Raw genomic sequence first — 14206 nt, 5'->3', positions numbered from 1 at the left:
CACCAATGGGGCATGAGAGTGTTTCCACAAATAACAGATGACACCACCTTCATCCTCAGAAGACTGGAAGGATGAAGATGCCACTGATACTCCTGTCCCAGAAGGTTGTCATTTCTCCTCATCTTCACCAGACAATCCTGTGGCCCTCTTGACAGCACAGAGGAGAGAGTCTTCCTGTTCCCAGTTCTGGTTCCCTGTGCCACAGTGATCCCTGCCAACTGAGGTTGGATGAAGTTCTGGGGGGAAAGAGGGAGGACAGAGACTGGAAGGGATTGGACTGAGATTGTATTGACCTCATTGTGCTAGGCGCTGTACAAACACAGAACAGAAAAACAGTCCCTGTCCTGAGGAACAGATGGCTTTTTCTCCCCTGTTTGTGTAAAGATCCAGGCAAACAGAGAAAGTAACCAAAGCATGTCTCTTTTGTGACTATTAAGGGAAAATAGTGAAATTGTGTATAGAAAAATGCTGTGAAATGGACAATAAACAAACTAAAGGACAAAGGAAAAATATGTAGAGAAAATAGTTCACCTGTAGCGAGAGCTGTGTGGAAATCTTTTTATTTACAATATTTCAGGTGGTGTGTGGGGTTTTTTTTGTTTTGTTTTGTAATTTTGTTTTATCCCTCCTGGCAGCGAAAGGAGGGTTGAGTCCTGTCCCTGAGGAGTGGGGACAGTCAGGTCCTGCCCTCTGTGTTGAGAGGCCCTGGAGTGTTTAAACCAGGTTCTGCCAGAGTTGTAGGTAGCTCTGTAGGGGAGGAGAAGGTCATAATGACAGAGGGGCAGTTGGACCAAACCCACACAGCACTGTGACCCTTTCAGCAGGTTGCAATGCCTGGAGCAGGAAGCCACCATGAAGGGGTGAATGTGTTCTGTCTCATTTCATTTCATTAGTTGCTTTTTTTTTTTTATTCTTTGTTTTCATTTTATTTTGTGTTGTTTTCCGTTTGCAAAAAATGCGGGGCTCTATCTCGAGCATTCTTTATTGTATGAACGTTAAGTATGAAATTTTCAGACTTTACAGTGGTGTTTTATTTTTGAGTGGAGGACCCTTTATATTTTCCCAGTTATCTTGCTTCTTTTAAAAAATACTCCATGATACCTTTCAGACAGAACTTGAGACATCAGAATTTCACATGTTAAATCCCATAAATATTTCAATTTGTAATAGACTTCATCTTGAGTGTGCCCTTATTTAAGGGTCAGATCCCAATTCAGCAAGCACACACATGAGAGTTTATTCACATGGGTAGTCTCATTGCATCCAGTTGGACTACTCCATGTGAGTAAAGTTACTAATGTTTCTTTAGGATCATGCTTTGAATGTAAAATATTTTCTGCATTGGGACTGTAAGTACCTTTTTTGTTGATGTTTAACTTCTAGTTTATTTAAAATACAGTTTCTGATGAAAGAGCAGAAGTATAAGAAATTCAATATAAGAAGTCTTTTTTTTTATTTTATTTTTTAATATAGGCTTTCACTATTCTGTGTGATGTCTTGATGATCTTCAGCCATCAGATTATGTCAGGAGGACGTGACATGTTAGAGCCACTTGTTTACACTCCTGATTCTTCATTACAGTCTGAACTGCTCAGCTTTATTCTAGATCATGTCTTCATTGACCAGGATGATGACAGCAATAGTGCAGGTAGGTGTGTGTGTGTGTGTGTGTGTGTGTGTGTGTGTGTGTATATAAATAAATAAATAAAGTCAGGTGTTTTCACTGTGTTCACTTTGCCTTCTAGCTTGTGCACTTGCGTGTGCTCGCTGTCCTGTGTCCATGCTCTTATGCACTCTTGCGTATATGCAAACACAAAAGTATACATGAACCTAGAGGCAGCCATTTGAAGCTATTCATGATTTTGGGTTGTTGGAAGTAGTCCTGGGGGAGACAGATTTGGATTGGTAGACAGAAGATGGGGGAAATGACCAAAGAAACATGATAGAAATATATCCATGTGATAAATTATTTAACGTGCATGTATGTGCTTAGTAAATAAAAGCAACTTAAGTCAACATATTGTAATTGTTTAGGAAGCATCTTGGTTTTGTTTGATAACTTAAGTTATCATAAGTATTTGAAGAGTAATGCTGTGTATAGAGAGAGATTGTTTAGGGTGATACAAAAATATTTTCACTCTAATATAAGAATGGAAACATTTAGACTGAATGTTTGTGGAGGAGTGGGGGAGATTCAGGCAGACTTATTAGGCTGTAGAGTAGTCTCCCAGGGAAATAGTAGAAGTTCCATCACTAGGGATGTTTAAAAATAGACTAGAAACACTAGAAAACGTACTGTGGGGAACAATCCAGAATTGGCAAGCAGAGCCATGAGGTTTCTTCCAACTCTTACTTTTTAAAACACACATATATATAAAAGTAAGAAAAAAATCCTGTAAAATAAATCTATCTTTTTGTCCAAATAAAGGGCTTCAACTTGCTGCTGTTGAAGTCAGTAGTAAAATTCCCACTGACTTTGGTGCAGGGTTAAGCCAAAAATTATTTATAAATCTTAAAATATTAATATACAGCTCTCTCTCTCTCCCCCCCCCCCCCCCCAAATAAACCAAAAATCCACAACACAAACACCTTGTGTGTGAGCTGTTTTACTTACTTAGGAGTCTGAAAGGTTTGCTGGTTAGAGCAAAAAGTCTAGAAACCAGAGTATTTTAGATTCTAATCTTACTCTTGCAAGCTTACTCTGTGACCTTGGGTAGCAAGTTAGTTAACTTCTTTACAGTTTTGCTTGTGAGTTTCTATTTTTGCTTTTCTTGGCTGCACTCGAAGTAAATACTACTTAGTCAATATTTCACAAAGCCAATGATTAGTTAATAAGGGTGTAAAGTGAAATGGGGCTTGATAACAGCATGCGATAACAAGGGTGTAGGGCATTTCACATTTACATCTGGTTCAGATTAGTCCCAGCAAGAGAGAGACTTAAAAATAAGTTACAATAAAATGGTGGTGTAGAGATTACAAAAAAAGTGTCAGTCACACAAATCTTTACTAGAATTGGCATCTTTGTTGATTGCCTCTAAAAAGACATAGGATTTGCGTGTGTCTAGGGAATGTTCACTTAGAGGCGTTTCTCCCATGACAGGGTTGGTGTATTATAAGATTTGGTCAGAATGTAACTGTTTATGTAAATATCAAAAAGAGACACTTTCTCATTACCAAAAAGTAGAAAATAAATTGTAGTAATAAGGCTGCTTTTAGCAAACATTAAAAATGTATTAGTTTAGCCAAATATTGCCACACAACATTGAAATTAATAGTTTATCACAGTAATCTGGCTGCTTTATTGTTCGGAAATACACTTATAGTAAAGTAACACCTTCCATTCAGTGATCTCAAAGTACTTTAGAAGCCTTATTTAAACCTTATAACATTCCTTTGGAATAGGTACTAGTCCCATTTTTCAGACGGGTGAAGTCATTTGTCTCAAGGTAACAGTGAGTTACTGGGAAAGCTAACAGAATTCTTGAGCCTTGACTCCTGGTGCTTTGCTATAACACGTCTTCATATAGAAGTAGAAGGCTAAAATGTAAAGTGTTCAGCCACTTGAGTAAGTAAATGACCTGAATAATAAAAAACAACAAAAGTCCTAAGTAGTTTAATGCTTTGTATACCTTCCAGATGGACAGCAGGATGATGAAGCTAGCAAGATTGAAGCATTGCACAAAAGAAGAAATTTGCTTGCAGCTTTTTGTAAACTTATTGTATATACTGTGGTTGAAATGAATACTGCTGCAGATATTTTCAAGCAATATATGAAGGTAAATTTGAAGATTTTGTATAATAATGAAACATTAAAAATACTGCAGTATAACAAAAATTGTATTTGTAATTAAACCTTGTGGGGGCCTGTTTCTTTGATTATGTGAAAGATATATTTTAAATCCAATATAAACAGGTAGTTGTTCCCCATGTTTCCATATGGAAAATTGCAAAGACAACATTATTGTGTCAGAGTAACACATTGTTTTATTGTGTAAAATTATTCCCAGAGCTGATCTTTAACACTTTTAATAGATTTATTTTCCCATCCTTGATATATGGTACTTTTGATTTCTTGTTTGAGTATGGGAAGGTAGCTGGCTTTTTTTAACCTCGTTACTGTACATGAATAAAAATCAGTTGAATGATGGCTAATTCCAAATAAAATTGAAATTCTTTTTAATGCACAAGATCTTTTAGAGTTTTGTAGGAGGGAAAAATCATCCAGGGAACAGAGATTCCCAACAAATAGAAATTTTACTCATTACACATAGATTACTGCTTTAGTTCAATAAATAATACCCTCTGTTCCTGGGATCCAGAGCCATACCTGCTAATCCTGAGCCTTCTGTCTGTGAACATAAAACGTCTTTGCTCCTTAGCTGTACAAAAAATGCATTAACTATTCCATCCTGTTCCCCCATCTGACCTATGGCTACACTACAGAGCTTACAGCTGTAGCACAGCTAGTGCAGATGCCCTAAACCAGAGACTCTTAACCTTTGCAGACTACTCTACCCCCTTCAGGAGCCTGATTTGTATAAACAAGTCAGTGGTTCTCAACCAGGGCTACATGTATCGTGGGGGGTACACAGAGGTCGTCCAGGGACTACATCAACTCATCTAGATATTTGCCTAGTTTTACAACAGGCTAACAAAAAAAGCACTAGCAAAGTCAGTACAAACGAAAATTTCATACTGACAATGACTTGTTTATACTGCTCTATATACTATACCGTGAAATGTAAGTACAATACTTATATTCCAATTTATTTACTTTATAATTATATGGAAAAAATGAGAAAGTAATCAATTTTTCAGTAATAGTGTGCTGTGACACTTCTGAATTTTTATGTCTGATTTTGTAAGTTAGTGGTTTTTAAGTGAGGTATAATGTACGGAAGACCTATCAGACTCCTGAAAGGGGTACAGTAGTCTGGAAAGGTTGAAAGCCTCTGATCTAGATAAGTTGATGTACCCTCTGGAAGACCTCTGCGTAACCTCAAAGGTACATATACCCCTGATTGAGAACCACTGCTCTCCTCCCAAGAAAGGCAGTGCTACTAATCCTTGTGTATTTATTAAGTATGGCTGCCTGTCAACCATGAAGCTAAATACAGTAACTCCTCACTTAACCTTGTAGTTATGTTCCAGAAAAATGCGACATTAAGTGAAACGATATTAAGTGAATCAAATTTCCCCATAAGAATGAATGTAAATAGGGGGGTTAGGTTCCAGGAATTTTTTTTTTTTTTTGCCATAGAGTACAGTACTATAGTTGGGAGGTGCCCCCGCCTTACCCCACACAGGCACAGCCCACTGGCACTGGAGACAGTGAGGCAGGCAAGGAGGTTGAAGGTGCTGTAGGCTAGGAGAAGCACATTGCGCAGCAGTGACAGCTTCCCCTACTCTGCAAGCACCAGGGGTGGGGGGGCTCAACCCTCGGCCCTTCCACTCCACACTTCCCCCAAACCCCCACCCTTAACCCACTTCTTCTCCCCCCCCTCTCCCCTTTTACTCTGCAGGCCGTGTCCTTGCTCCTCTCCCCTCCCTCCTGCCCGCAGCAATCAGCTGGCTTGCGGTGTTCAGGAGGGAGGTGCGAGGACACGGCGTGCAAGCGCCTCTGAACGCCGCAAGCCAGCTGATTGCCGCGGGAAGGAGGTGGGGGGGGGGAAGGCGCTGATCCGCAGGGTCTGCCAGTTGGTGTGGGGGGGGGGGGAGGCGCTGATCCGCAGGGTCTGCCAGTCGGTGGGGAGGGGGGGCGTAGGGGAGCTGATAGGGGGGCTGCCAGCTATGGACAAAGCAGGCAACCAAACAACGTTATAGTGAAGCATTGCACAACTTTAAATGGAGCATGTTCTATCGTTGAGCAGGGATGTAAGTTCGAAACAAAGTTAAGTGAGAGGATGTTAAGTGGGGAGTTACTATAGGTCATTCTGCCTCAAAACAAACACTCTTGTTCATTTAGCAGGGTATGAAAGGCAATGGAAAACTTCTGTTGAACTTTTTAAAAATTTCAGATTTTTAGAGTATAATTTTATAGTGGTGAAAAATGTGTTAACATTGTAAAGCTATTTCATCATTTCCTTCTTATTAGGTACTAAACATGTTTCTAGCAAAGTACATGGTAAATAAAGTACATAATGCATCATTCTTTTCTGAAGGTCTCAGTAGTAAAATGTAATTTTTCTATAAATCTAAAGCTTCAGCTGTTTTGTATGGATTTTTTCTAGTATTACAATGACTATGGAGATATTATCAAAGAAACAATGAGTAAAACAAGACAGATAGACAAAATTCAGTGTGCGAAGACGCTTATTCTTAGTTTACAGCAGGTAAGAATTATTCATTTTAAATGTTCATATATAAATGCAGAATAATAAAATATTCCTAGTTGGTTGTGGGTAACTTTTCATAGGAAATTTTGTGGAGGGGAGGGTTAGAAGGAGATATTTAACTGAAAGTAAGGCTCTACAATTATTTTTAAGGTGATTTAAAGAAAAAGCTGCTTATTCTGCATTTGTCTTCAAGTATTATGTTAATGAAAGGTGAGGAAAAGATTGTAAAAATCTAATGAAGAGGGACTCTATCATAATATCTTCCAGTTCTAGAATAGTGAGTGGAGCCACATGTTCATTTTAATAATATGATAAATGCATTACAAACTTCCTTAATTACATGTTCTTGAGCAGATCAACAAGGAAAAATAGCTCCCACTTTTCCCCCCACTGTTTTCATTCTATCTAGTAATGAAAAAGACTTCAATGCTTGGCAAAGGCTTCATCCATCTCAGAAATTAAAATATATTTCAAAGCCCTAATTCAGCAAAGACATAATTCAGGTGGACCCACATTGACGTTAGTGGGGTGCTGTGTGTTTGCAGGGGACCACCCACATGGATCTCATTTTAGGATTGTAGGCCTAGAACAGTGATTCTCAAACTTTTGTACTGATGACCCCTTTCACATAGCAAGCCTCTGAGTGCGACCCCTCCTCCCCCCCATATAAATTAAAAACACTTTTAAATATATTTAATACCATTATAAATGCTGGATACAAAGCAGGGTTTGGGGTGGAGGCTGACAGCACGCAACCCCCCCATGTAATAACCTTGCAACCCTCTGAGGGGTCCCGACCCCCAGTTTGAGAACCCCTGGCCTAGAAAAAAAAATGTTCAAGTAAGTGCTAATTTCTCTTTATACAGTTTTTGATTCTATCCAACAGGCTTAAGTTAGTAATTTTTTGTGAAACCATAAAATGCTGCCATCTCATCAGCCTTCTCTACATGTATCCTATAGACAATCTAATGATTTTAAAAAGGTATTAAACAGTATACTAATAACGGTCACATAATGCCAACTTGACAGGAGTTCTAAATACCAGTGTGGTTGGAAAAAAAAATACAAAGGGACCCAGAGAATGTAAAAAATATATTAAACTTGGAAAAATGCTTACTAATGCATCTAGGAAACGACATTAGAGGGGAGAACCCTTGGAAGCAGAGGAGCTGAAAAGAGACCATAGGACTGATCGGGTATGTTGACACAGGGATAAAAGACCTGCAGCCAGGATGTGTTTGGCCCATGTCATCTGACTCAGGCTCAGGCTGCAAGGCTAAACGTCACTGTGTAGAGGTTCAGGCTGGAGCCGGAGCTCTGGGACCTTCTAGCCTTGCAGGGCCCAAGCCCGAACAGCTGCCAGTGATTCTTCAGATCCTGAGCCCAAGTCAGCTGACCTGAATCAGCTGCAGGTTTTTTATCCCTGTGTAGACATACCCATAGTGTACAAGAAATAAGACATTTTGCAGTGTAATATAACTGCAAAAAAGGCAATGAACTGCATAAATAGACACTTCATGGAACAAGCTGCTAGCAATCATTTTGTTCATGAATGCATGTAAATTGTATTTTGCTCCAGTACCTTGTTACAAAAAGATACTGACAAATGGAAAGAAGTTTAGTGAATAGCACCAAAGTGGGAAGCTAGAAGTATTGATTTAAGAGGAAAGATTAAAAGAGCTCAGTGTGTTCAGTTTTGCCAAATATTGGCGTAGGTCTACCAATAAATGAAGGATATATAAGGGTGGGGGGTGAGATCTAGGCCCCATTGAAGTCAGTGAGAATTTTGCCATTGACATCAGTGGAGCCAGAATTTCACCGAAGAGGTGGAGAGGAGGAACTTTCATTTAGGGTGGTATTGATTTAAGAGGAAAGATTAAAAGAGCTCAGTGTGTTCAGTTTTGCCAAATATTGGCGTAGGTCTACCAATAAATGAAGGATATATAAGGGTGGGGGGTGAGATCTAGGCCCCATTGAAGTCAGTGAGAATTTTGCCATTGACATCAGTGGAGCCAGAATTTCACCGAAGAGGTGGAGAGGAGGAACTTTCATTTAGGGTGGTACAAGGGGTGAACTAGAAATTAATGGGTTGAGTAGGCACTCCACACTACAGTGATAGGAGTCACATGAGAACCTGTGTGGATACCTAAATAGAAAATATTTAGGATGGGAATCTGGGGAATTGCCCTGAGAACAAGGTGTACTAAACTGTGCAGTTGTCTCATTCAGAATGTGCTGAAAGCCTCATATCCCGAGATATCTAAATCTAGACTAAACATATTAGAGAATATACTTTAAGGAATAATCCTGACTTGACAGGGAGATGTATTTGTAGACCTAGGTTTTCATAAATCACCAGTTTTCATTATTTTGTCATGAAACGTTGCCTAATTATGCAAAATTTATTTTCTTACAATCACAAAAGTGAGAAATCTGGTTCTCAGTCTAAAATATACCAAATATTGTATAAAACTAATCAGTAAATGTCTTTCTTCCTCATTTCATGCAGCTTTTCAATGAGATGATACAAGAAAATGGTTATAATTTTGACAGATCATCACCGACATTTAGTGGTATTAAGGAACTTGCTCGACGTTTTGCTTTAACATTTGGACTTGATCAACTGAAAACAAGAGAAGCTATTGCCATGTTACACAAGTAATTATCTGATACATTTATTTTTTTTTACTTCATTTCTGCAGACAAGAAATTGTCTCTAACATGACAAATATTTTGTTTTGGGAATTTACCAAAGTGATGTATTAATACAAAATGTTTTAGTGCTAATTGAGGATCTTTTATTTTGCCAGTCAGGTAGAGGTGAAAAAAGTGATTTGCTATCGTAGTTTCACTTCATTCTAAGAACCATGTTTTCCATAGCTTTAAGTGGAGCCTGACTGTACTACACCAAAATAAAAACTAAAGCACTGAATAACTTTACTGTTCAGCCTCATTCTGGTTCCTCTTACACTACATGACATGCTAGCAAGTATCATGAAGAAGTGTTTTCAACCTCTTTATGTTGATAAAGAAGGCTGACCCAGTTGACTACCGGTAGTACTCTTCCTTGTCATGTTGGAGAACCAAATTCATTCCATGCACTAGAGAGGATCAAGAAAGATTATGGAGACAGCAATTCCACCAGTTCACATAGGAGTAACACGGACAACTTTCAAGGGTGTCCTATCCAATACCTCTGGAAGAATGGTGGTTTTGACCTTGATCTTGTTCTTCATGGATTTAATGCAGGGGGAAAGGAGTGAAATGACAGATTAGAACTCTCTCAGTGATTAGATACTTTGGTCATGTGGGTGGTGCTATAGAAAACTGTAAAATAGGTAATTCTTCTGAATCTTAATTTTTAACTTTTATTTTCAGAGATGGCATAGAGTTTGCTTTTAAAGAGCCTAATCCACAAGGTGAGAGCCATCCTCCTTTAAATTTGGCATTTCTTGATATTCTGAGTGAGTTCTCCTCCAAACTTCTCAGACAAGACAAAAGAACAGTGTAAGTATTCTCTGAAAGTTCTTAATATTATGAAATGTTAAATGATGAAAACATCATAGTTAAATCACTAATGTTGAAGTAAACTTCCGTAACATTTAGAATTAATAGAAAAGCAAGGGAAAGGCAAGCTATTAAAGCAGAGTCCCTGGTTTTTTGTAATAAGTATATAGTAATATTAGTTAAAAACTAAGGAAGTATTAGCTGTTCTGTAATTGTTAATAGATTACTTGGTGTCTCCTGTTCTGCTTTCAGCTATTGAAATCATAGCTTTTCATGGAAAGAATAAACAGCATTAACAGTTTGAAAAGCTTGCACTTCTTCAAGTGGCTGTATATATTCCTAGTTATATAGGTAATAGGCTGCACTGGTTGGCTCATCTATGGAATCTTTCTGATCAGTGCTTGTTAGAACACAGGTGCACCTCCTCATGTTCCTTCAGAGTTCATGAACATTCTGAGAGTGGGGCTATATAAGGGGGCGCTGTGCCCTCTACCACCACAATTCCTTCCAACTGCTAGTGCTAGATGGAAGTGAACTGTTCCGGTCCTTTGGATCCAATTTTTATTCCTACTGTAGTATCTTGGATAGCCTGGTGGTGGTTGTGGTTTTTTGGTTTGTTTTTTGGTTGTTAGTATAGTTAGTGTGTTAGTAATTTTTAGTTTTAGTTTTTAGGTTTGGTTCTGTAGGTTGGCAGATCCAAAGAAGAAGCCAGGTTCCAGGAGATGTGCTCTCTGTTCAGTCAATTTTCCGGCATTGGGATGATCAAGTGAGATGTATTAAGTGCCTCAGTGAGAGTAATTCTCCCTCTGGGTGTTCCATCTGTTGGGCCTTCACACCCAGAATGTGTAATGAGAGGTAAAACAGGCTGCTAGGTGCTCCTGCTTAAGAAAACTTACTGCTAGACCTTTGGGTTTTGAGAGATCTTCAGATCCAAATGCTAAGAGGTCTCTGTCAGCTCCAACTGCATTAAGGTAGTGTGCCTAAGAAGTCCCAGGGATGTCTTTATTAGTTCTAGCTGACGTGCCTAGTTAGTAAGATCCTCCTATTAAAGCTGAGAGAATGTCAAAGGCACTATGTGTTCAGACTGAAGTTAAGGAAGTATGCTGTCCGTTCCAAAGAAAAAGGTGAAGGAGAAGACAGCCGCTGTCAGATAGGCAGTTGTCTTTATCAAACCTAGTATCAATGACTGATCCGAAGAGGACTGTTACAGTAGTAGTAGAAGTATATTTGGCATCTGATTGGTCATTGGATATGAGTGAGAGATCATTTGAGGATAGGAAAAGGAAGACTTTGTCAGTTCCAAGGTCTAAATCCCCTACTGATGATAAGAGAGGAAGGATGGAAGATGCTCTTTCTCTGGACCATCTCTGCCGCCTCCTCCTAAATCTCCTACAGGATCACCAGACAGACCTTTCTCACAGTTCATGTTTCTTCATCCTCTGGGCTGTTTTCTCCAGTGAGATCCATAGTACATCCGAGGACAGATCCACAATTAAAGAGGATCAAGAAAGAGTCAAAAGATCTGAGCCCTCCACGTTTATGCTCCCAACTCTTGGTTTTCCCAGCCCTTCATTTTGTACCTCTATTTTGGATAGTCTCTTTCTTGCAACCTACTAAAGCAATTTGTGTTACCCATGCTTCCTGTCAGCCCATTTCTAAGAAGTCAGATGAACTGTATCAAATCCCATGTGAGGAGTTTTTGTGTTTTTCATATTTTTCCCTTGCCACATTGTTTGGTGGCTGCAGTAGCGAGTAATATATTTGGGTCTGGTCAAGCTCATTCAACCCCCACAGATAAAGAGGGAAGAAGTTGGATGCCCTGAAAAGAATTTTTTTCTTAATCTCTAGGTATTAAAGTATCTAATTACCTAGTAGCAATGTCCCACTATATAAATATAAATCTGTAGGAGAAAATGGCTATCTTTGTGCAAGCGTTATCAGATGAACACAGAAGATTGGCCAGTGCTATCTTGGGAGAGGGACATAATGTGACAAAGCATGTTCTCAGGGCTTCTTTTGATATTGTTGATTCTTCGGCCAAAGTCTTAGTATCTGCTGTTACTTTGAGAAGACATCCCTGGTCTGTTGATGACCCTGGACGCTAGGTTTAAGATTTGGGATCTCACCTTTGAGAGTGATACTCTTTTCAGTAACAAGGAGGACGAGCTTTTGGAAAAGTTAAGACTAAATCTACTGCTCATTTGCTTGGTTTGTTTTCCACTGCTAGAAGGAGCCCACCTACCCCTTTTTGTTACTAGATACAATTTTATCCTCAATCTTCATTGTATCTTTCAAGTCAAAGACAGCAACAACACCAGCAAACAGCTTCTTCCTTGCAGTTTCAACAAAAGAGGAAGTAATTCAGGTCCAAGTCTTCGTCAGAGTAAAATAGAATACCAAAGATTCCATTTTGCAGATTATATAAACAGTTAAAACCTGAATAAATGAAGTATTCTTACTTGTAACTTGAGTTCTTTGAGGTGACTCTGTATATTCACACTTCCCACCCACCATCCCCTCCTTCTCAGAGTCCTATCTTTGTTTCTTTGGGTCATCACTAGAAGGAATTGAGATGGTAGAAGGCGCAGCACCCACTTACATAGCCTCTCACCCTCAGAATGTTTGTGAACATGGATGGGAGGGGTAATAGAGCACACATGAACCCGCTAATAGGCACTGCTTAGAGATTAAGTTGCACCGGTTGGCACATTATCCATAAGTGTGAATATGCCAAGTTACAAGTAACCTTTATTTGTTCATGTACTAAATGTGTATATAATCTCTAAAATGGAATTTTTGATATGCCATGAGTAACTAGACTGGAGCAAACAGTATGATCACAACAAGGCAAACTATTTGTTTCAGTTGTTTTCACGCTAAGGTGGATGAACAAGTCTAGACATCTTGTTGAGTTTGCTGTTGGCAAGACTTTTTTGTTAATTAGATTATAAAAGTATTTGAAATTAGGAATGAAGATGACATTATGATGCAAGTTTTTGAGTAATCAAATAAATTTACATTTCTTAAAATATAGGAATGTCTTAATATATTCTGCACATTTATAATCATTATTTCTTTTAAAGGTATGTTTACTTGGAGAAGTTCATGACCTTTCAGATGTCTCTACGAAGAGAAGATGTGTGGCTTCCTCTCATGTCTTATAGGAACTCCTTACTAGCTGGAGGTGATGATGATACTATGTCAGTCATTAGCGGAATCAGCAGTCGAGGTTCTACAGTAAGGAATAAGAAAACAAAACCAGCCACAGGGAAGCGGAAAATACCTGAAGGTGTGAACTTTTTCTTACTACGAAATATATTGACATTTTCAGAAGTTAATGAAACCAACCTCATTTGCACAAGCTGGGGATCTGACCTTGAGTTTTCATATTTGTCAGATTGATAAGAGTATCTCTGTCCTTTAATGTATATTTACAACCTAATTTTCTGTATATATATTTCTTGCAATGCTACCCTGAATAGGAAGTCTGAATGATAAGACATGGGCACACAGATCAAGTGAAGGAAAAAACAATGTGCTTTTAGTGGTAAGGTATTTAAAATAATGTATGCAATGGTCAGTTGTGCCAAGGCATTCTTGAGTACATTTTACTCTGCAGATTCTTTAAAGTTATTATTGATCCCTAATGGACACCTTGAAAGATATATCACTCTATATTTGTCATATTTAAATAATTTGATTTTAAATTGTTGTGAAAAGTATATGCTGATATTGTTCTTCACTTTCAGCTGAAGAAAGCAGTAGTAGTGACAGCATGTGGTTGAACAGGGAGCAGACAATGCACACACCAGTCATGATGCAAACGCCACAACTCACTTCCACAATCATGAGGGAGCCTAAGCGGTTGCGACCTGAAGAAAGTTACATGGGTGTATATCCAATGCAGCCTGAACACCATCAAGCTCCACTTGATTACAAGTATGTAGAAACAACTAACACATACATTGTATTACTGTTCAAATATGAAACCAGTTCACATTTAAAGGAGAATAATTTTTTTTAAGCACGCAAGTAACGTGGATGTTGGCTCAAAGACAACAAGAAGAAGCAGCTAGGCAACAGCAAGAGAGGGCAGCGATGAACTATGTCAAACTGAGAACTAACTTGCAGCATGCCATGTGAGTAAGACTGAGTAAAAAGATTATAATTTTTTTCAATTTTCTTGTGCGTGGCTTCATAGACTATATATACTTGTATAGTCCCGTTACACTTTTTGAATTTTACTATTTTTGAGTTGCCTTGATATCTTGGCAATTGGCATCTTAGAAATGCCTAGAGATGGAAGCAATGGCAAAATAGAAATGAAGCTAAAATAAAATTAACTTAGCTTATATGACTAAGCA

General features: G+C 38.6%; 1 protein-coding gene across 4 annotated transcripts in view; it reads left to right on the top strand.

Annotated features, from left to right (window-relative positions):
- Positions 1-14206, top strand: part of STAG2 (STAG2 cohesin complex component) — a 167629-nt gene that overhangs the window by 135054 nt on the left and 18369 nt on the right. For all 4 annotated transcript variants that reach the window (XM_065556624.1, XM_065556627.1, XM_065556625.1 and 1 more), the window contains 8 exons: positions 1474-1648; positions 3637-3776; positions 6231-6332; positions 8845-8993; positions 9714-9842; positions 12926-13131; positions 13592-13781; positions 13868-13981. In XM_065556624.1, the coding sequence (XP_065412696.1) occupies positions 1474-1648; positions 3637-3776; positions 6231-6332; positions 8845-8993; positions 9714-9842; positions 12926-13131; positions 13592-13781; positions 13868-13981 (1205 nt within the window). The remainder of the gene's footprint in view (positions 1-1473; positions 1649-3636; positions 3777-6230; positions 6333-8844; positions 8994-9713; positions 9843-12925; positions 13132-13591; positions 13782-13867; positions 13982-14206) is intronic.

The sequence above is a fragment of the Chrysemys picta genome, chromosome 9 (genome assembly GCF_011386835.1).
Source record: "Chrysemys picta bellii isolate R12L10 chromosome 9, ASM1138683v2, whole genome shotgun sequence".
Taxonomy (NCBI): Eukaryota; Metazoa; Chordata; order Testudines; family Emydidae; genus Chrysemys; species Chrysemys picta.
This window is presented reverse-complemented; position numbering and strand designations above follow the sequence as displayed.